Source organism: Euleptes europaea, chromosome 3 (assembly GCF_029931775.1).
Source record: "Euleptes europaea isolate rEulEur1 chromosome 3, rEulEur1.hap1, whole genome shotgun sequence".
NCBI classification, from domain to species: Eukaryota; Metazoa; Chordata; class Lepidosauria; order Squamata; family Sphaerodactylidae; genus Euleptes; species Euleptes europaea.
In genome coordinates, this window is record NC_079314.1 from 15,110,229 (window position 1) to 15,134,459 (window position 24,231).

Genomic DNA, 24,231 nt, shown 5'->3' on the forward strand with positions numbered 1-24,231 from the left:
ATTGTTTGATTCCCCGCTCCTCCAAGTAAGCAACAGGCTCTAATATGGAGAACAGGGTTCAAGTCCCCACTCCTCTACCTGAAGCCGGCTGGGTGACTTTGGGCTAGTCACAGCTCTCTTAGAGCTCTCTCAGCCCCACTTGCCTCACAGGGTAACTGCTGAGGGGAGGGAAAGGGAAGGTGATTGTAAGCCACTTCGAGGCTCCTTAAGGTAGAGAAAAGCGGACTAGAAAAACCAACTCTTCCTCTTTTTCTTCTTGACTGTATTGACTCCCTCGTAATCCATTTTGAGTCCCAGTGAGAAAAGCAGACTATAAATAATGTTAATAAATAAATAAATAAAACTGGAAGAAACAGCAGTATCATTTGATCAGGACTAATTTGCCTGTTGCCCTGACTTGGATGGCCCAGGCTAGCCTGACGTAATCAGATCTCAGAAGCTAAGCAGGATCAGTCCTGGTTAGTATTTGGATGGGAGACTACCAAGGAATGCCAGGGTTGCTGTGCAGAGGAAGGCACTGGCAAACCACCTCTGTTAGTCTCTTGCCATGAAAACCCCAAAAGGGGTCACCATAAGTCGGCTGTGACTTGACGGCACTTTACACATACACAAGTTGCCTGTTGGTAATCTCCGCTTTCAAGAAAAGTCCAAGAGTCCTTGTCTCAAAGCTGAAGCCTCCTGTGCTTTTGCCGGGAGCTGTCTCAGAGATCCCTCTTATCGGTGCTTCCTTCTTTGTAGTTGGAATGTGTCTGCGTGTTTACATGCAAATTAAACTAATACCAAAATTAGGATGGGGGGTGGAGAGCCCCCAAAGACACCCTTGCAAATGAAGGTTGCCAGCTCTGGGTTGGGAAAATCCTGGAGATTGGGGGATGGAACCTGGGGAGGGTGGAGTTTGGGGGAGGGGGGTAGGCCTGGAGAAAGCAGGGCTTGGGAAGGGAAGGGACCTCCACTGGTATAATGCCATAGAATTCACACTCCAAAGTTGCTATGTTCTCAAGGGGAACTGATGATCTCTATAGTCTGGAGATCACTTGTAATTTTGGGAACTCTCTCCAGGCCCCATCTGGAAACTGCAAAGCCTATTTTTTTGGGACAGGTAAAGGAGAAGCTTGTGTACACCTTTCCTGACTTTTTGCTGAAGAACCAACAATGATGAAACAAAAAGCAATTATAGGCCTTTGTTAATCTGTTTAACGCTCTGCAATCAATTGCCACCTGCATTAATACAGCAAGCAAGGATCTTGAGATACTTAATAGCTTCTTCTTCTTCCTTTGAAATTTGTAATTTCATTAACTTCTCTGAGGTTTACAGAGTCTATATTTAGGATAACAGCTTGTCTGTTATTCAGACAAGCTCTGTTTCTTTGTTCGTTGTTATACAAGAAATCCTGGCTCTGACTTTCCCTGAGAATACCAACGGAAGAGTCTAACCAACACTGGCTGCAAAACTGCACTAGCCATCGTTGTCCAGGGTCCAGATCCCAGAATGATCTGTTGTCACATCAACAGTAGCAAACAAAAGCTAAATTGCAAGTAGTCAACTAGGAAAGGGCCGGGGTTCGGTGGTAGAGCATCTGCTTAGCATGCAGAAGGTCCCAGGTTCAGTCCCTGGCATCTCCAGTCAAAAGGACCAACCAGCAGGTGATGAGAAAGACCTCTGCCTGAGACCCTGGAGAGCCACTGCCAGTCTGAGTAGACACTACTGACCTTGATGGACCGAGACTCTGATTCAGTACAAGGCAGCTTCATATGTACAAATGAAGGCTGAGATCCCCATTGCAGGCAGCAAGCTAGCTGGGGATTGTTGAGGGCAAATTCCCAAGGATTTCCCCACAGATCTCATTCTGGATGCTGGGAAGACAGGGTTCTTTATGCAGACCAGCTCAAGATGTAGGATAAGATTCCTTCCATAGCCTTGGCTGATTGTCCTTACTCTCAAGTGAGCTGAACTGATTTGTTCAGCCCAGTTGATGTTCATCCCGTGGGTTGACCATAAGGAAAGTCCCATAAATTTTGAAGACTTTCCTTGTGAGGTAGATGGGAGCATTCTCTGGAGGCTATGGGGCCCAATTGAGAGCCACGGTGAAGCGGATCCTTCAGACCCCCTAACGAAGTTCTGATGCACATCCCATGAACATCTCCAGAAGGCTACCTCCTCATGCCATTCCTCTCAATCGCCAGCTCCCCCATATTCGAGATGGATGATTTGTCAATCCCGGTGTTTTCTCCCTCGGTTTCGCAACATGCCAGGCAGAACCAGTAACACCGTGGCATAAACGCCTGGACTTTGCTGCCCACGTTGGCAAAACATCTGGCAAAAGTCTGCTGGATGGCAGTGGAGGAAAAGTAGAAGATAGCTGGGTCCAAAGAGGCGTTGAGGGTGCTGAGGAGCAAAGCATACACTCTCCAAGGTGGGCTCTGGTTCTGGATGAAGCCCACGATGTGGGATATGTTGTACGGGGCAAAGCAGATGGCGAAATTGAGCAAAGTGGCCACGGCCAGACCCACGGCCCGTTGCTTCCTGCGGGCCTGGATGTTGGGCAAAGAGGTCAGGATGCGGATCAAGTTGACGTAGCAGAAGAGGGTGATGAGGAACGGGAGGCAGAACAGGGAGAGGCAGAGTTCCAGCCGGACAGGGAGGAGGATGCGGAGTTGGCCGGGGGAGAACTTCTCGTAGCATTTGGAGATGTTGGAAGGATTGAGGCTGGTCTCGTTGAGGCCGGCCACCTGGTATTGGACAATGTAGACAATGCTGCAGTGGGAACAGGCCAAGAGCCAGAAGAAGATACTGGCCACCACCGCATAGGCCGGCCTGCGGTTCAACTTGTATTTGATGGGATAAGCCACACCCAAGTAGCGCTCCACGCTAACTGCCGTCAGGAACAGAGTGCTGATATAGATGCTACTGTAGTAGCAAAAGCCGGTGAGAGGGCAGAGGAAGTCGGGGAGCGGCCAAGTCATGCCCGAGGCGGCCTCCACCATCTTGAAGGGCAGAAAAAGCAGGAGGATAATGTCAGAAATGGTCAGGTTGAGTAAGAGGATGTCGATGGGGGCCGGCTTCTGGCGGACTTTCAGCAGGAACGTGTAGAGAGCCAGGAGGTTGGATGGGAGGCCGGTCAGGAATGCGAAAATGTAGACTGAGAGGACAAGGGCGTTGTGCGGCAACAGATCCATCCTTTTAGATTCTGCAAGATAAATAAGGGATTTTTACATTTTGCAGTCATCCGGGATGCTGATTTGCTAGTTCCTCAAATTACCAAACTCTAAACCAGGGGTGTCGAACTCATTTGTTACAAGGGCAGGATATAGAGAGGGGCTTTGGCTCAGTGTTAGAGCATCTGCTTGGCATGCAGAAGGTCCCAGGTTCAAGCCCCGGCATCTCCAGTTAAAGGGACTAAGCAAGTAGGTGATGTGAAACACCTCTGCCTGAGACCCTGGAGAGCCACTGCTGGTCTGAGTAGACAATACTGACTTTGATGGACCCAGGGTCTGATTCAGTATAAGGCAGCTTCATGTATTCATGTGTTGTGTTCATATGACACAAACGTCACTTGGTTGGGCCAGACCATGCCTTGCCAGCCCAGATCAGGACTGGGGAATGGTGGCTGCCTTGGCTGGATCACGAGCCGGATAAGAGCTCTCAAGGGGCCGGATGCGGCCCATGGACCTTATGTTTGACACACCTGCTCTAAACCCTATTCTAATTTCTCTTAAAGTGCACATTCACCAATCTGCCTCTAGGTGGAGATCTCCCCTCTCCAGTGCAGGCTTACTAGACAGGTGAGCATCTTTGAACATATTGAAGAGTCTCCCTATAAGATGCAAGAATATTTGAATTACTGTAGATAAATATACCCAAATGCAAGGCATTGTTCATGGCAATAGTGAGGGCAGTGAGTGTCCAGGACAACTTGACATGATGCTGGAGCTCCAGGATCAACTCTGAGCTACAGGGGGATTTATTTATCTCTATTTGTTTGAAATATTTACATCTCCCCCATGGTCGCAAAGCAACTCATAGAGCAACAAATTGCAAGGACACCAGAAGAGCATAACAATTCATCAACAAGATAAAAACAGGATGAAAAATGCAGCCAGATTGTCTTCCACCAAATGAAATTAAACTGTCTTACACTTTTCCTAAATGCAATGAGCTTGAATCTGATTGATACACTGGAAGAGCAAGGGTTTACCCTTGTTGCTTTCAGTGTATTTCCCTGCATGGAGCAGCTTTAAAAAGGTAAAGGTCCCCTGTGCAAGCACCGAGTCATTCCTGACCCATGGGGTGACGTCACATCCCGATGTTTACTAGGCAGACTTTGTTTGTGGGGTGGTTTGCCAGTGCCTTCCCCAATCATCTTCCCTTTACCCCCAGCAAGCTGGGTCCTCATTTGACCGACCTCGGAAGGATGGAAGGCTGAGTCAACCTTGAGCCAGCTACCTGAAACCAACCTCCGTTGGGATCGAACTCAGCTCATGAGCAGAGCTTGGACTGAAGTACTGCAGCTTACCACTCTGTGCCACAGGGCTCCTGGAGCAGCTTTAGGAGTGATTTAAATCAGGAAAATGGGTGGGGGCATCCCTCCCCCGCTGCCCTACCTGTGGAACTCCTTGCCTTTGGTCCACAAGTAAAAGGAGGAATGGAAGACACACAGGCCATTTTTACATGGTCAATTTTGATGCTTGCTCAAAGCTCTTTTTTAAAATGCAACTTTAAAGATGCCTTTTCATGGTCCCAATGCAAAAGGAGAAGTTCCACTCCCCCCACTCGCCTGCTCCTTTGTTCCTGTTTGCATAGTCATTGGCATATGCATAGCTAACGTGCCTCTGTTGTTTTGCATTGTTCCCTGAGGGAGATTCTTTGCGGCAAACACCAAAAGTCATGTTAAATGGGCTCTTTTGTAATGTGAAGCAGGTATGCGCCGGCTTCACAGTCACTTCCGGAATGACAGTTCAAAATGCAAAATGCAAAATTTTAAAAAATATGCGGGGCAATTCAGCCTGGAACGTGCTGCTAATTACCATGCAAAAATGGCCACAGAGAAATCCCTTGCTTAGACAAAAATAAAATCTAAAACATATCTAGTTTGCTACAAGCTGGAAAGCTAGCTTGTCAGGGAAAAGACTTAAACCTTTCTCCCTGACCTGTTAATTTTCTAGATGCAGGGTGGGTTTGTCAGAAGCGTTCAATCCTCTGAGCCGCCTCTGAGCGGAGAGGAAGATTGACCTTTTCATCGTCTGGTTGGGGAGTACTAGGTCACCATATTCCCCAACTTCAAGGCCTCAGTTGTGATGGATGAGGCAGCCCTGAATGTATCAATATTTATTTAGCGCTGCTTCCTGTTCAGATAGAGAGAGGCTGCTGGGGGAGTGGCGAGGAGCTAGAGCAGGAACGTGTGCCTAAATTGCAGTATTAAAAACTGCGAGCAAATATATTAGGCAAATAGGAACTCTGTGGCCAACAGGGGCGGGCGGGGAGGAGAGCCGACTTCTCAGATGAATAAATGCATAAACAAAAGGACAAGCACATTCCAGCAAGTAGGACAAAGGGACCGCAGTTCAGAGTCAATGGCCAGGATCCAAAGAACAGAGAGACGAAATCTGTGAGCCCCAAAAGAGATTAGATTTGCGTTCCTTGGAACACCAGTCCAAAAAGCCACATGGTGGATAGCTTTTGAAACTGAGGCGGGGATTCAATATGCAAAGGAGTCTACTGTTTGGAGAAATGTCATCAACATTTCCACGGGGGATTAAGCTCCTGAGATAAGCTGTTTGGATCACCCAAGAACGCACGAACCTGCCTTATTTAGGGTTGCCAACTGCCAGGTAGTAGCAGGAGATCTCCTGCTAATTCAACTGATCTCCAGCCGATAGAGATCAGATGACCTGGAGAAAAATGGCCGCTTTGGCAATTGAGCTCTATGGCAGTGAAGTCCCTCCTCTCCCCAAACCCCATCCTCCTCAGGCTCCGCCTCAAAAATTTCCAGGTATTTCCCAACCTGGAGGTGGCAATCCTAGGCAGTGGCTTTCCAGTCTCAGGCGGAAGTCTTTTGCATCACTTCCTGATCCTTTGAACTGCAGATGTCAAGGATTGAACATGGGACCTTCTTTATGCTAAGGAGATGCTTGGCCACTGAATAGGCTTACCATTTGACCCCCTCCATGGTGGGTAACGCCTGCCTTCCGCTCCAATCCTCTGCCCTCAAGCAATTGAGGAGGGGGAGAGGGCCTCCCTAGGATTTCCCCCATTTCTCTGTGGTCTTTCCATAGAGATTAGTGGTAGGGTTGCCAGGTCCCCCCTGGGTACTGATGGTGGATGTAGGGTTGCCAGCTCTGGGCTGGGAAATACCTGGGGATTTTAGGGGCGGAGCCTGAGGAGGGTGGGGTTTGGAGAGGTGAGGGACTTCAATTCCATAGAGTCCAATTACCAAAGTGGCCCTTTTCTCCAAGTGAACTGATCTCTACCGGCTGATCAGTTGTAATAGCAGGAGATCTCCAGGCACCACCTGTAGGTTACACAACAACAAATCACAATCACTGTTAATTAAACAATTGCAAGAAAAGAACAGTGCAGGCTCAATGGAATCAAATTCTATATTCAAAATGTTACAAAAGTGCCAAACAAAACCATTGCAGGTGAAACATACATATATACAACTATATACAACAGCTGTCAATAATGTGACAAGCGCTAATAACATCGAGTACAATGGCTGTCTCCAAAAGGACGTAAAGCAAAGAGTTCAATCATAAGGAAAGGTTCTCAATCTCAACTTCGAGGTAGGGTTCGCAACTCCAATTATGCCAATGGCACAGATGGAGAAAAGGAGAGAGGAAACGCTTTTTCGGATAGTTGCTGCGCTTTCACCTTAAGCATAGCTTCATCAGCCTAGGAATATCAATAAATTGCATGTAATATACATTGTAATACTTATGTTAACAGATAAACTATGTGAAACCTAAATAGTCTTACCTCAACAACAGAGGGTAAAGCCCGTAAATATTTTAAAGTTTGCCTGAGAGGTTCAAGGTTATTTTCTTCATGTCTCGTTATTTAAAAGTAACTTTTTTGTTTTGCTATTTTTCTTGGAGTATTTTCTTTAAAATACTCCCTTTTGTGTGGGAGCTTATTTAAATATTTAAAGAAAATTCCTACCAGTTCCTACCACTCAGCCACATTCCTGGTATATGTTTGCAAGTTAGGGTTGCCAATCTCCAGGTACTAGCTGGAGATCTCCTGCTATTACATCTGATCTCCAGCCGATAGAGATTAGTTCCCCTGGAGAAAATGGCCTCTTCGGCAATTGGACTCTATGGCATTGAAGTCCCTCCCCTCCCCAAACCCCACCCTCCTCAGGATCCACCCCCCCAAAAAAAACCCTCCCATCGGTGGCAAAGAGGGGCCTGGAAACACTATTGTAGATTCACAAAATAGGTAGTTTGATACTGTCTAATTATTAGGAGGGAAGATCTGCATCTTTCTGCAATTTTAAGCAGCTTGTTTAGAGTGGAATGGTTCAGCCAGTAAATTGAAGAAGAAGAAGAGTTGTTTTTTATATGCCGACTTTCTCTACCACTTAAGGGAGACTCAAATCAGCTTACAATCACCTTCCCCTCCCCTCCCCACAGCAGACACCCTGTGAGGTTGGTGGGGCTGAGAGTGTGTGGCTGGCCCAAGGTCACCCAGCTGGCTTCGTGTGCAGGAGTGGGGAAACCAACCCAGTTCACCAGATTAGCCTCTGCTGCTCAAGTGGAGGAGTGGGGAATCAAACCCAGTTCTGCAGGTAAGAATCCACCACTCCAAACCACCGCTCTTAACCACTACACCACACTGGCTGAGTTTTGCTTGCAAACTGCCTTTGCTCTTTCAGTGATCTTGAAGAATCGGGGCTGAAATGGTCCCTAAAGAAGGATTAAGATCTGCATGTCATTACTTGATTGCATCAGTTAAAGTTTTGACCTGGATTCTCCAGACAGCTTTTGTAAATCAATTGTTCCTGCTTCAAGCACACAGATTCCTTGTGTTATGACTGCTTTTCCTACAATGCAATTTGAGTTCAAAGACCCCTGTAAGAGTAAAAATGACAGTAGAGGATCTTGTCCATTCATCTGTGGTAAGCCTCCTCTAGGCAAACATTTTTGGAGGGTTCTCTAGAATGAATAACAATGGAAGATTCTGAAAATTTATCTTTTTGCCAATACATGCAAATGATGTGACTCACACTTCTTTTGCATTGGTTGCATGGAACAGATTAGAAATAGATTCGCTGGAAACGCTCTGTGAACCATCTTATCTAATGGCTTATGTAGCCAAGCCTATCATCTGTTGATTCTTTTATTAATTCGTTTGCATTATATTGTAAAACTTCTAGGTAATTTTATCTGAAAATCTAGATCAGGGGTGTCAACCAAGAAAACAAGAAATAAAGTTGAATGGATGGAAGAAATATAAATTGTTTGAATAGAAGGTTAATTTAGGAGAACGTAAGGCACATTTGGTAATATGTTATGTTATGTGTTCTGTAGGTAGGTAGAATATATGTTATGTCTTATTTTGTATGATATGTATTGGTAATTTTAAGTTTAAAAATAATAATTATTTTTTTAAAAAGAAGTATTTGCTTTTATGGTGACATTTCAATACCTCCTAATTAGGTCTTTCTCTGGTGTTTTGTGGCATCTGCTTGTCAGCAGCTTCATGACAGGTTTTCAGTTAGGGTTGCCAACCTCCAGGTAATAAGATAAAGGAATACCTGTGCTGAAAAAGTGTAGACTAAGTTAGTCAACAGCACACAGTGTAATAACAAATGCAAAAAAAGTTTGGCAATACTAACTTGTGGTATTTATTTGACATAAACAATTATGTCAACCCGACGTGAAATACCAAATCTAATACCGAGCCAAAGAATCTGCGTTTTGACTGTTGCAAAGAGGCGGTCTGCCCTACAGTCCTTCTTCGAGGCAATTCGCCATAATTAATTTCTACAGTGCTTATCATCGGACTGAAAGTCAGTTGGCACAATTAATACAAGTTTAGCCGGCATCGCCGCACAATTACTAAAGACGCTGCACATTAACCAAGAGCTGACGAAGATACCGAAACGTGTCCAGACCGGCAACACGTCCTCTTCCTTCCTCATCCTCGTTCCCTAAGATCCGATCCAAGCTGAGACGGCTCTCTTGCCCTCGCAAGAACCTCTCCAAATTCTGAGGCTTTTTGACGGTCCATGAAGACCACGCAGCAGCAACGCCACACGCTAGGGACGAGGTTGGATTAACTGTGAGTTTAACACCTTTAACTTTAAGCAGTGCTTCCTAAAACCTTTTTGTTAAAATGAAATTGACCTTAATTTAATTTCCTTGTTGTGATACAGTTGTCTATACACTGTGAAGTTAACAGTTGTACATGTGAAGTTTATACATGTACATGTGAAGTTTATACATGTTTTGTTTCTTTTTTGTCTTTTTTTGCTTTTATTATCAAGCTGTAACACTGCCTTATCACTGCTTGCTCATGTGAAGTCATGCTGTGTTTAAGACTGTATTTCTCTGAGAATATATCAGAGCTCAAAACGCAGATTCTTTGGCTTGGTATAAGATTTGGTATTTCATGTCAGGTTGACATAATTGTTTATGTCAAATAAATACCACAAGTTAGTATTGCCAAACCTTTTTTTGCATTTTTTATTACACTGTGAGCCCACGTGCTGTTGATTAACTTAGTCTTAACCTCCAGGTAATAGCTGGAGATCTCCTGCTATTACAACTGATCTCCAGCCGATAGAGATCAGTTCCCCTGGAGAAAATGGCCACTTTGGCAATTGGACTCTATGGCATTGAAGTCCTTCCCCTGCTCAAACCCCGACCTCCTCAGGCTCTGCCCCAAAAACCTCCTGCCAGTTGTGAAGAGGGACCTGGAAACCCTATTTTCAGTGCTACTCATCAGCAGGGTTGCCAACTGCCAGGTAGTAGCAGGAGATCTCCTGCTAATTCAACTGATCTCCAATCGGTAGAGATCAGCTCACCTGGAGAAAAATGGCCGCTTTGGCAATTGAACTCTATGGCATTGAAGTCCCTCCCCTCCCCAAACCCCGCCCTCTTCAGGCTCCGCCCCCAAAATCTCCTGCCGGTTTAGAAGAGGGACCTGGCAACCCTACTTATCAGCAAGAGAGAGACCACCATTTGACCAAACGACCTGCTGTTGTTTGGATTAAAAGGAGAAGCAAGTCCTAAAATGAACCAGGTGGAAAGAAATGTTTTGTTTTCGGAATGTCTATATTTTCCTACACACATTTTTGTAAATCCTCGGTTAAGCACAAGAGTGGCTGCCCTTTGACCCAAAGGCCAAGTGCTGTTTGGATCTAAAGGAGGCAGGAAAAGTATGACCCCCTAATGGACCCGGTGGAAATAACTATTTTGTTATTTGAATGCACCATAGCCTTTGCCTTGCATCTTCCAAATGTTTATGTAAATCAATGGTTCCTTGTTAAGCACCAACTGGTCTGTTTGTTTGCGTTGCTCTCGCAACACAGAGATATTCCATAGGAATAATTGCAGTGCAGGAGAGAGTATACCTTCCGTGTATATCACCTGGGATGGTCACTATTATCGGGTGTTTTTCAGGTGGGGGGGGCAGGGGGGATCACAAACATTAGACTTCCTCCCTGTTCCGTGAAGTCAGCTGTGTTTGAAAACCACAAAAAAATTTCCTCAATCAGCACCCACAAGCTCAGCTCGTAGGAGGTGATGGAAAGTTGAAGCAGAGAGATAAGAAGTTAGCGTGTAGGAGAAACCTATCAAGTTGTTGTAGGGCACTGTGGGAGGTCATGGTGGAGTGGGGGTGCACAGTGAGGAAACAAAAAGGGTTTATGCCTGCCAGCCGTTGGCGGGGGGGGGGGACGACCCCTTTCAGGTTTCGTTTTTTAAAATCCCATCTGCTGGAAAAGTGCAAAATATCTTCCTGCGTCAAATCTAAAAGTTCTTCCCTTGTGCAGTCTGAACCTATGCCTAGAAGTAAGCCTGGCAGCTTCATTGGGGTTTTCTGAGAGGTAGGATGCTTAGGACTGTGAGTTATTCAACTCAGTCACGAGGTCGAGGGTGTTCTTGGAAGGTTGATTCATGTCCTTGATGTTTCCAGTATGGTGTCTCCCACAATTCTTTAGGCACCAAACTCAGGTTGCCAGCTTTTTAAAAAGCCATCTAGATAGATAGGCAGATAATTGTGGGTCTTTTATTCATGACTGTTTCACTCGTCGTCATCTCTCTGGTGACTTCAGGTCTTTGTGTTGATTATGCATGCCATTTCCGACCGTCAGAGGTCACCTTGCTCTCCCCCTGCCTTTCCCCCCACATTTAGTCCACATTTTCCAATTTGAGATAAAACAAGTCTCTGAAAATGCAAGCAAAATGCAAGGAAAGGCAGGGGGAGAGCGAGGCAACCTCTGATGGTCAGAAACGTCATCACAAAGACCCGGAGTCATAGGAGGGGTGACGGAGAGTGAAACAGCCATGCATAAAATACCAACATGTACAACCTCTATAAAAAGGTGATATGAGGGGGGTGCAAAACCTTTGTACAAGACCCCGAACCTGCGCCTTGAACTGCAGACAGATGGTGGCTAGGCTTGCCAGGCCCCGAAGCTCCACCGACGGGAGCTTTGCAGGCCTGCAGCCAAGGTGCACGATGCACGGCCGCCTGTCGCAGCATGCTTGCACACCCTGCATGATGCGCCGCCTATGTCACTTCTTGTTTTACCTGGAAGCTACGTGGACACTCTAGCAATCTTGGCTGAAATTCTATGGTTTCCATAGAATTTTAGAGTTTTAGCCAAGGTTACCAGAGCGTCTGCGTCACTTCTGGGTAAACCCGAAAGTGACACATGCGTGCTGTGTGTGCATGCACGCAGTGCCCACCAGCCCTCAGCTGTCGACAGGCAGCCCGATGGATTGGCTGCATTTTACCTGCCACCACTGGGCACTTGGCAACCGTAACGGTGGCTTTGGGTCTGATTAGATCAGTGGTTCCCAACCTGTGGGTTCCGACCTCCTTGGGGGTCGCGAAGTGTTTTCTTGGGGGTTGTCGCCACGTTATGGTATAAGAGCCCCGAAGGCGCCGCGCTCGCCTCAGACCCTCTGCGGAGCTCTGGTGGTGCGCTCGCAGCTCTCCCCTCAACCGCCATCGTCTCCTTCTGCTTCTCGCCCACTCCTCCGCCATGAAGAACAAGTTCTGTAATGGCGGCGAGGCCGACCCTTCCCCACTGGGGATCCTGCTGGGCTGCAGCCCGGGCCCCGTCCTGCCCGCCCTCACCCAGTCGCCCTCCTCCACGCCATCTCTGTCAAGGAGCTGGGGCTCTGGGGTCAGCAGCCCCTCGTTCTGGCGCTGCCGCCCACCCCTCCCTCCCCGCCGCTCGAGGACCAGCCCAACCCCCGCCCCCACCGCAAGGCGTATCTGTGGTGCAAGGAGTTCCTGCCGGGGGCGTGGCGGGGGCTGTGGGAGGGCCAGGTGCACATCACGCCCATCAGGTCAGCACCGGGTGGGTGGGGTGGGCCGCTCGAGGTGGTGAAGGCATGGTCTGCTAGGGGAAGGGCTGACTGCCGCGGGTTTCTGAGCATGTACAGAGAGCTCTTCCCTCGCTGTGGAGTCATCCCCCCCCGCCATCTCGTGCTAGTCCAGAACAGGCTCCTGATGTCGTAGCCAGTGGCAGAGTGGGTCTAAAAATGTTGGTTGCCAGGAGACAAAGGGGCCCCTCCCACAACTATAAGGCTATCATTTAATTTGTATAAGAAATAAATAAAAAAATTCAAAAAATACATAAGTGGGAAAAAGGCACAATTAAAATTTTAGATGCATGCCGTAATAGTATTGGAGCTTCTATTATGTTTTCAAGCTACTAAAAGGCCATTAACATTTTTAACATGTTATCTAATGTTTAAGGGGCCCCCACTTCATTGGGGGCCCACTTGCCATCAGGCAAGCGGACACCCTGGCCAGTCCCCCACTGCGGCCAGGGTGTGAGTTTGCCTGATGGCAAGTGGGCCCTATGGGCCCTTGATTAGTTAATTAAATATTACGTTAATTAAATATTACGTAATTAAATATTATGTTGGAATTATATTCTGAAAAATCTATTTTTAGTGTGTTTTCTTTATCCTATTGAAAATATCATTTTATGGCTTTATGCAAATATGGCGGGGGTCGCAGGTTACTTGGCAATTGTAAAAGGGGGTCACGACTCGAAAAAGGTTGGGAACCACTGGATTAGATGATACGTTAAATGAGAGTTGGGCTGGGGAAACCCCAACCCAATTCGCATTCAACATGTGACCTGGGACTTATCTTAAAAATAGGGTGTGTGAGGGGAGGGGAAATGTCTCCCAAGTTTGGTATAGCAGCAGGAGGGGCTTCATCATTCCCTCCCTTCCACTCCGGAGACTTTCACTAGCAGAAATGGGCTGTGGAGGGCAGGCTGTTTGTCTCACTACCGGTTCCATGTGTCTGCCCAGGAGACAGGTGTAACTGGCAATGAAACAAAGGGCAATTATGCATGGGAGGTTTTGCCTTGGATTTGCCGCTCTTTAGATGCACATTTTCCCCATCCAAATTCTCAAAACTAAAAAATAAGCTCCCATGCAGAGTTTTGAGAATTCGGATGAGAATAATGTACATCTAGATAGCAGCAAAGCCAAGACAAAATCTACCATCCATAATAGTCAAAACAGCCCATCTCCCACCCCACAGCCCTTTTCTGTGGGCTAAAGTGAGTGGGGTGGAAGGGAGGGAATAATGAAGCCCCTCCTTCACTATTTGTAAATGAGGTGGGGTTTACATTTGCCAGGCTCCAGGTTGGGCTTGGAGATTTCCTGAAATTACAACTGATCTCCACACTGCAGAGATCAGTTCCTTGGAGAAACAGGAAATTAACGGAAAGCTTCCAGATTGGCAAGGTATAAGACAAGGATGCCTGTTGTCACGGCTGCTATTTAATTTAGCACTGGAAGTGCTGGCAAATAAGATTAGACAAGATCCTAGAATTAAAGGCATAAATGTGGAAGGAGAGGAATTTAAAATGAAATGTTATGGTGATGGTGTGTAATGCTGACTGTTTCTAATCTTCAGTGGTCCATCGGATATTTAATGGAGTGATGAATTTGAAATATATTCAGGTTATAAAATTAATAGGAAGGGAGGGACAAAAATCATTTTAATTTTTTTTAAAAAGACAAAAATAATTTTAAATTTTTTATCAAGACAAGAATAAAATGCTGGCAGAGAAATTACAGGATACACAGTGACTGAGGATCCTGTAAGATATTTGCGAATAAAAATAACAGGACAGAATAAAACCCTATTCAAAGATAATGATAAAGTAATGGGGGGGGTTTGAAAAAGACTTATTGAGATGTTCAAAATTAAAGACCTCGTGGCTCAGAAGAATTTCAGCGATCAAAATTAGCATGTTACCTAAACTGAATTTTCTGTTTCAGATGCTTCCAATTTATCTCGAGGACAAGACTTTGAAAAGTTGGCAACAACAGATACATAAATGTTCCTTGGAGAAAATCTGCTTTGGAGGATGGGCTTGATGACAAAATATTCCACCAAGGTCCCTCCCCTTCCCAAACCCCACCCTCCCCGGGTCTCCAGGAATTTCCCAACTTGGAGTTGCCAAACTTATTGGTTCGCCCCCAACCCAACTCACAATTAGCACATTATGTGATCAGATCCTCTATGTGCTGTAAAAAAAATTGCATATTTTTACACTTTGAAATACTATTGAATGCACAGGAGCAAACCAGCAATTTTTGTACTGGTCAGTTGGCAACCACACACCAAATCATCCTGGCCCATCCCAGCAAGTGGCCTGGGTAGATTTTCAACTGCTGTGCTTAGGGTCGCCAGCCTCCAGGTACTAGCTGGAGATCTCCTGCTATTACAACTGATCTCCAGCCGACAGACATCAGTTCGCCTGGAGAAAATGGCTGCTTTGGCAATTGGACTCTATGGCATTGAAGTCCCTCCCCAAACCCCGCCCTCCTCAGGCTCCACCCCCAAACCTCCCGCCGGTGGCGAGGAGGGACCTGGCAACCCTAGCTGTGCTCCTGGGCTTGCATTTCCCCTGACCTTTCTGCCTCTGGAAGCTTTTTCCTATGACTGTCTCTTTCTGCAACTGGATTGTCCTCAGTGTAAACAGTATGTGGGCGAAAAAGGCCAGGCTGCCACCCAAGAGAGGGGATTATTTATCCATTAGAGCCTCAGAGGGATAAATCACGAGGCAGAAACAATACAGGCCCTTGGGGGAAAGTGAGCACTCGGGAGCCTGAAAGTAAACAGAGCTGTAGTCGAGCCCCTGACCCCCACTCTCTTCCAAATAAAATCCCTGCTTGTAAAAATTGTTCACAGATATATGGCCTCTTGCTTTTTTTAGATCCTTGGCAAAGCCTGTCTCTTTTCATGGCCGGCCTTCATTTTCACCTGCTCTTGACAGGGCAAGAAAGAGATGCCCGAAATGTAGGGTTGCCAGGTGCCCGCTGGTGGCGGGCAAACCCCCGGCAATTTGCCCCTCTGCCCGCTGACCACCTGAGGGTCGGCGGGCAAATGTGCACGCGCGCATCACTTCCAGTTTAGAACCGGAAGTGCCGCCTCGCGTGGGGTCTTATACCTCTTAGTTTGAGTGGTAAAGGGCCACTTTACCACTCAAACTTAGAGGTATAAGCCCCCTTGCGAGGCGGCACTTCCGGTTCTAAACCGGAAGTGACACGCGTGTGTTGGCGCACGCATGCGCGCGCATGCTTTTATGCTACAACCTTCCACCAGAGGAGAAGAAGGACCTGGCAACCCTACCGAAATGACCTGCAGAGGCATGTAGGAACAGGGTTGCCAACTCCAGGCAGGGCATGGAGATCTGGAATTACCATATATTTTTAGACTACAGATATCAGTTCCCTTGGAGAAAATGGCTGCTTTGGAGGGTGGACTATATAGCATTATACCCTGCTGAGGTCCCTCCCCAGGCTGCTGGTATTATTAGACCTCACAGCAGCGTTTGACGTGGTCGACTATGATCTGTTGTCCCTCTGCCTCGCCATCACTGGAATACGTGGGACAGCTCTTCAGTGGCTGTTCTCATTTCTCCAGGATCAGGGACAGAGGATGGTGCTAGGGGAAAGGATTTCACCATGACAACCCTTGGTGTGTGGGGTCCCCCAGGGGGCGATTCTCTCCCCAATGTTATTTAACATCTCTATGTGCCCTTTTGCCCAGCTAATCTGGAGTTTGGGGCTGATTGTCACCAGTATGCGGATGACACCCAGCCGTATCTGTTGATGGGTGGCTAGCTGGATGCCATCTCAGATACCTTGGCCAGTTGTCTGGAGCCATGGTGAGATGAAGCAAAACTGGCTGAAATTAAATCCATCCAAAACAGAGGCTGGGTTAGCGGGGAAGAGATGAGGCATCTCCTGTGGCTGGGTTAGCTGGGAAGAGATGAGGCATCCACTCCCGGCTCTTGATGGGGTGCAATTGACACTGGCATCTACTGTTAAGAGTCTGGGTGTGACATTGGATGCCTCCCTATCAATGGAGGCACATGTCTCAAATGTAGCTAGAATGGTGTTCTTCCATCTCTGCTGGGCTAAGCAGCTGGTGCCCTGCCTGCCCCGCCCAAACCTAGCTACAGTGATCCCTACAACAGTCACCTCCAGACTACACTACTGCAAATTGCTCTATGCAGGGCTGCCCTTGATGCTGATCTGGAAACCCCAACTGGTCCAGAATGTAGCAGCAAGGATCCTTATGGGGACCCCTAGGGGAGCACTTATTAAACAGGTGCATCGCCAGCTGCACTGGCTCCAGGTCGAGTACTGGATCAGGTTTAAGGTTCTGGCGTTGACCTTCAAAGCCCTAACCATGAGTGTCAAACTTAAGGCCTGCGGGCTGGATCAGGCCCCTTGAGTGCTCTTATCTGGCCTGCGAGCCAGCCGAGGCAGCCACCCCTTCCGCTCCCAATCTGGGCTGGTGGGACCTGCGGGACCACCTCTCCAAATATACCCTTCAAAGAGTGTTACTCTCTTCTAGTACCAACTTATTCGTGGTTCCTGGCCTGAGAATAGGGTTGCCAGCCTCCAGCTGGTGGCAGGAGATCTCCTGCTATTGCAATTGATCTCCAACCGATAGAGATCAGATCACATAAGAACATAAGAACATAAGAAAATGTTTCACCTGCAGAAAATGGCCGCTTTGGCAATTGGACTCTATGGCATTGAAATCCCTCCTCTCCCCAAACCCTGCCCTCCTCAGGCTCCACCCCAATAACCTCCCACCGGTGGCGAAGAGGGACCTGGCAACCCTACCAGAGAAGTGTCCAGGAGTCCTCAACCAGGGCCAGTGCTTTTTCAGCCCTGGCTCAGGCCTGGTGGAACTCTCTGTCGAAGGAGACCCAGGCCCTGTGGGATTTGGCACAATTCTGCAAAGCTTGTAAGTCAGAGATGTTCCACCAGGCCTACGATGGAGAGCAGTGATGGTTTCATCATAGCTGGCCTCCCTGTCCCATCCTGGTCCTGCCTTTTCCACCTTCTCATCTGGCTGGCACCTGCCACCACCACTAATACTATTGGCGCCATCTAGATTTTTTGGTCTTATTCTGTTAAAGTGGATTTTATTACACTGTTTAAAACTATAATCTATTATATATGTTGTATTTTAAATTGAATGTTTTGTTCTTATTGTTGATGTGAGCCACCCTGAGCCTGACCTTGGTTGGGAACGGGTGGGATAAAAATCTAATAAAATGAAATGAAAATGAAACTCTCCAGGAATTTTCCAATCCAGACTTGGCAACCCTAGTTTAAGGCCCATGTCTTTTAGTGCAAAAAGAACACCTGTAGACAAATGAGCATTTAGGCGTAACTTGATTATCACTTTCGGTGTATCTTAATAGCGGCCATCAAATAATAAACTACAGCTAAAGTAACAGCCTTATCGTTACTAGACAGCAGATAGATTAAGTGGTAGTCGTGCGAACATACAGGAAAGTGTGAAATCAATGGAGTAATAAAAGAAGATCTTATAGAGGAATATAAATCACAGCTGAACAAAAAATGGGTAAGCGTTTCCGTCTTTGCCTTTCCACACAGGCAGGCTCTCTGTTAATTCGTTGAGGGGTAAGGCATTATGTCTGGCCAAGAAGAAAAGTCTTTGAAAGGTTGGGATGGTTAAGAATTCAAGATAATCTGGGAGCACTGGAAAAGATAGGGTGCTTTGTCCCCAGAAGGAAGGTGCGCATTTCCTTCTGGCATCACCATATAGTTCAAGATGGCCCCTTCATTCTAAATCCATGAGTATCTTATTCATTACTAAAGGGAAGTCTGAGGGAAAACTTGGATAAGAAATCTGTAAACTTGAAAGTTAAGGCCTATGTAACTTCATGAGACTTGCTTCATATTGAACATGGCCATGATCAGGTTATATCCAGTTCATCTCACATGCCAGCAAAGTTGCCACTTCGTCTTTAAGCTGTAGAACACATGTCAAGTTGAGATGATTCAAAAGCAAAATTATACCTGTGATCCTATTCTGCTTGCCTTCTTTCTGTGCCGGGAATAGCTTCATCTGTACAATTTCTGTGTGTTGGGCCTAGAGTTGGCAACTGCCAGGTGGTGGCTGGAGATCTCCTGGTATTTCTAACTGATCTCCAGGCAACAGAGATCAGTTCACTTGAAGGAAATGGCTGCTGTGGAAGGTGGACTCTATGGCATTGTATCCCATTGAAGTCCCCCCCAAACCCTGCCCTCCTCAGGCTCCACCCCCAAAATCTCCAGGTATTTCCCAACCTGGAACTGGTAACCCTAGCTGGGCCACTGTTAAGGGCATAGAAGCAGAGCCAGTGAAAATAATAAGAATGAGATGCTGGAAGTTGTACAAAAGCAAATGCATGTCGCATGTCAGCTTTGCATAATGGGACATCGGATTTGGAAAATATGAAAATGTTATTCCCCTGATCCATGGAGGCCCTTGGCTATACCTACCTCAACTTTTGTTGCTGCAAACCTGCACCACCAACCCAGAAAACAGCTCTTGATAATAATCACTCCAAGCATGCAAAGTTATGTTCAGTAATACTGATATTTTCATAATTCAGTGAAGATCGGTTTCCCCTAAATTGGTGTTTGCCCACTGACTTGGGGTTGGAGAATTAGTGGAATCGGTCAGGGCAGAGAGAGAAAGAGAGTTGGGGCAGATGGCATTCTGATCATGTCTTAAGAATGCTTCAGAAAAATCTCAGCAGACATTCCAGGGATGCTAGCCTCCAGGTGGCACCTGGGGATCCCCTGGAATTACAACTCATCTCCAGACTCCAGAGATCAGTTCCCCTGGAGAAAATTGATGCTTTGGAGTGTGGACCGTATGGCATTGTACCCTATTGAGGTCCCTGTCCTCCTCAGGCTCTATTCCCAGATCTCCATGATGTTCTCAACCTGGATCATCCCCTGCTGGTGGCCAGCGAAGACCTAGCAACCTGCAGACATTCTCTATGGATTACAGTGTTCCAAACTGTTTAGAGAGCCAGTATGGTGTAGTGGTTGAGAACAGTGGCTTGGAGAGGTGAACTCTAATCTGGGGAACCGGCTTTGATTCCCCACTCCTCCACATGAGCAGCGGATGCTAATCTGATGAACTGGGTTGGTTTCCCCAGTCCTACACATGAAGCCAGCTGGGTGACCTTGGGCTAGTCACAGCTGTAGACCATCTGCATCAAGAATCTTTTCCTGTGGGTTTTTTTTTTTTTTGCCCCTGTGAAATGTCATATTTGCACATCAGCAAGATATGATGGTACAGATCACATCAAGATTGCTTTTAGCCAGGTAAGCATTGTTTCTGGTAGCATGGGAGGAGGGAGAGGTACATATTTATCAAACGAACTCAAAGCTGCAGCAAGACGTGGACTGTCCTACTCTGGAATTATTTTAGAAATGCTTCTAGTTAAACCAGAATTCAGGATGAATCAAATGCATCACTGAGTGAAGTTTTGGAACTAATGGAACAGAATGGGGTGGGAGAACCTGCTTGTTCCTATCAACATCAGTACATTCTGCACTTCCTGGAGAAGGCCATGGCCAGTGAATATGGTTGCCAGGTCCCTCTTTGCCACTGGTGGGAGGTTTTGGGGGTGTAGCCTGAGGAGGGCTGGGTTTGGGGAGGGACTTCAATGCCATAAAGTCCAATTGCCTTATAAGCATCGCTCCGGCATAAGGGCATGCATGAAAGACGCACCCCTAGTAGAACATTATATTCAGAAGTCCCATGGGGAGGATGATATAGCATTTTTTGTACTATGGGTGTACAAACCACGCCCTTATCAGACACAAAATGTGCAAAAAATCAAGCCACATAATGAAACAAAATTTATTTATTTATTTAAAACATTAGCCCCTTGGGGCTGAACACAGAGTTTGATTTATCCTGCTTTATATAATCATAGTGTAGACTTACTAACAATAAATTACACAAGAGAAACGGTAACACTAAGCACTGCTTTAATAGATAAGTGCCCTTTAAGAAGTGGATCTGGAATGTAGACTACCTAATGAGATAGCAACACCTGAAAACTATTAATGACATAGCAACCTCAGAGATAGTATGGCTACTCATAGGAACCCATGGAGGTCCAAATGAAATCTTGAAAATACAAGGTAAAACATAAACCTTTAATGAAATTACTTATATTCAATGTAATAGTTAATTTATCTTTGTTCTGAATTATGTATAATTTTGTATGTATCTATATTTATAGAAAATGGAAATGTCTCAGTGAAGAAATAATCATACCAGGTTATGAGCTGATGAAAGCATATGAAACGTGTTATATCTGGAAGGCACGTACTCTTGTATCACACCTGGTATCCCTCTGGGAATTTCTTGGGTGAAGCAACCCATGTACCCCCCTTCTCTAAATAGAGGGGTAAAAAGTGCTTGGAGCACTTGGAAATGCTGTATGCGGCTCTGTGAAGGAAATTGACAAGAGGAACGGATCACGGAGACTCTGACAGGAGCACACGACTTCCCTAAACCATTTGGAATTGTGACTGAACTTTGGATATTGACACTGTGTAACTATAGAACGAAGGAACTGTCTTTCTTAAGTGTTTTTGTATTTGTTGTAGTTATTTTGTATGTCTTAGTGTTATGGATATGTGATGCCAACATTCCTAACTACTAGATTGTATGATTTGGATATTGAACTTTTTTTAGTTTGAACCTTAATATATTCACATAGACTAACATTGGTTTCTAGTGAAATTTTTAGTAATTTGGTGTTTTTGAAGGTGGAGCAGGTGTGCTGTATTTCATATAAGTACCTGGAGGTTGGCAGAGTGAAGAATGGCAGAGTGAAGCATGGCAGAGCTAGAGAAGGTGCAGAAAAAACCACCTAAATGAGCAGGGGGCTAGAGCAACTGCCCTGTGTGGAGCGGTTGAAATGCTTAGAGCTGTTTGGTTTGGAAAGAAGGTGATTAAGTGGAGACATGATAGAGGTCTATAAAATGGTGTGGAGAGAGTGGACAGGGAGAAGCTTTTCTCCCTCTCTAATAATACTAGAATGTGGGGTCATCTGCTGAAGCTGGAGGGTGAAAGATTCAAAACAGATAAAAGGAAGTATTTCTTCACACAACACGTAGTTAAATTGTGGATCTCCCTGTCCCAGGATGGGGTAATGGCTGCCAGCTTGGAAGGCTTTAAGAGGGGACTGGACATGTTCATGGAGGAGAGGGCTATCCATAGCTACTAGTCATGATGCATACCTATTCTCTACAGTCTCAGAGAAGCATGCCTATTTTATTCAGTGCTGTGGAACATAGGCAGGATGCTGCTGCAGTTGTCTTGTTTGTGGGCTTCCTGGAGGCACCTGGTTGACCACTGTGTGAACAGGCTGCTGGCCTTGATGGGCCTTGGTCTGATCCAGCATGGCTTTTCTTATGGCTTTGTAAGCAGCATCCAAATAATCTACATGACTTAGGGGGGGGGGGAACACTTTTGCTTCTCCGGGTCCTTTTGCTGACCCCCTTGTTCACAGAAATGCCTTTCCTACACACAAAGAAAGAGAGAACTGACAGCCAGAAGGAGAGAGGCTGGAATGAGGAACCAGGACTGGTTCTGCTACACATGCCTCCGACAGGTGATGTCCACCTTTCAGACATCACCAGGGGTTATGCAAAGTCTGTGTCTGCCATAAGGAAATTAAAATAGAAAACCTACCTGATAAGTTACTAAGTCAACAACTCAGGGACAGCCTTTTCCGTATCTAACCATACAAAAGAAATACATCTATAAGATGGAAAGTGGTATTAGTTTTGGTTTAGGGTCCCATTCCATCTACAGCCATTGTGATTATTTCTTGGCACTGAACAGAGACTGCAGCCAAGAAATCAGAAGGAGATTGAGACTGGGAAGGGCAGCCATGAAGGAGCTAGAAAAGATTATGAAGTGTAAGGATGTGTCACTGGCCACCAAGATTAGATTAATCCATGCCATCGTATTCCCTATTATTATGTATGGGTGTGAAAGCTGGACATTGAAGAAAGCTGATAGGCAGAAGATAGATTCCTTTGAAATGTGGTGTTGGAGGAGAGTGTTACGGATACCGTAGATGGCCAAAAAAACAAATCAGTGGGTTATAGATCAAATCAAGCCTGAACTGACCCTAGAAGCTAAAATGACTAAACTGAGGCTATCGTATTTTGGCCACATCATGAGAAGACAAGAGTCACTGGAAAAGACAGTCATGCTAGGAAAAGTTGAGGGCAGCAGGAAAAGAGGAAGACCCAACAAGAGATGGATTGACTCAATAAAGGAAGCCACAGCCCTCAATTTGCAAGACCTGAGCAAGGCTGTCAAAGATAGGACATTTTGGAGGACTTTCACTCACAGGGTCGCCATGAGTCGGAGGCGACTTGACGGCACTTAACACACACACACACTGAACAGAGATTCACCAGATTTGTCTTCTGTTCGTCAGGTATACTAAATATTTGATATCTGTGTTTGAACTCCACAAATACCAGGATTTAAGAGTTGCACAGAGGAGAGAGGGCAGCGTGGTATAGTAGTGAAGAGCGCAGGACTAAGAAGACATGGGTTTGGCATTGCCAAACAGCTCCCTGGGTGCCTTTGGGCTGGTCACTCTTCCTCACCCTGCCCTTCCTCACAGGGTTCTTGTGAGGATGACATGGGGGTAGAGAGAACCACATATGATGTTCTGAGCTCCCTGGACGAAGCCTGAGATAGAAATGTGCTAGCTGGAAAACTAACCTTTGATAGCATATGATATTTCAAATGAAGCTACTTTCCACTTTCTAGCTGTCTATTGTCTACTGGCAGAACCACAGCACCTGAAATCCCTTTAAGTAGAGGCACCAACAATTGAACCTGAGACCATTAGCCTACAAAGCATGTTTTCTTCCACTCAACCACAGCCCCTTCCCTGAGGAAGCTGGGCTGGATCAAGTCAGACCACCAGTCCATTTAACTCAGTCTGGTCTGCTTCGATGGACAGCAGCTCTCCAGAGTGTCAAGAAAAAAGACCTTTCCTGTCACCTCCTGTTAAGACCACTTCATCCAGAAGTGCTAGGGATTGAAACTGGTCCTTTTTGCTCAGCTAGCATGTGCCCCACTTAGGAGGGGTGCTCGAACACCCACCAACTCATCTGAGGTCCTGTTTGCGAACTGGGAGCGGATTTTTCGACTGGAAGCCGATTTTTTAACTGGGAGCGAATTTTTCGCTGTTTGTGAACTGAGAGCTGATTTTTCAACTGGGAGCCGATTTTTTGCTGATTGCAAACTGGGAGCTGCTTTTTCACCAACCCATTTGTGGCTCATGGACAGGCTGCTTCACTGCATTCCTTCTTAACAGTGTAGTAAAGCACAATAAACTATTTGTGCATGCCAGTTCTCATACAACCCGATGTTTTGTGTCACACAAACCCCCCTCCCATCCTTGTTGCGCCACTGCTTGGCAGGCAAGTGTTTAAATATACAGTAAAATCAGTCCCAAATCATATAAATCATTCATAAATAAATGCTGTGTTTTAAAAAAGTTGCTACTGTTCAGTGTTCGTCTAAGTAGCCCTTACTGACGTTAATGGCTGCCAATCTGTTTGGATAGGCGGGATTTTCATATATACGCAGTTTGTGGATTGGGAGGAAACAGTGCAAACTTAATAACAGAAGAAGAGCCT

The 24,231-nt window shown here is 46.1% G+C and overlaps 1 protein-coding gene across 1 annotated transcript; it reads right to left on the minus strand.

Moving 5' to 3' along the window:
• Nucleotides 1-2,151: 2,151 nt before the first annotated feature.
• LOC130475005 (free fatty acid receptor 2-like) lies at nucleotides 2,152-3,177 on the minus strand. Its single transcript, XM_056846699.1, has one exon. The coding sequence runs from the start codon at nucleotides 3,175-3,177 to the stop codon at nucleotides 2,152-2,154; it is 1,026 nt and encodes a 341-aa protein (XP_056702677.1).
• Nucleotides 3,178-24,231: the final 21,054 nt, after the last annotated feature.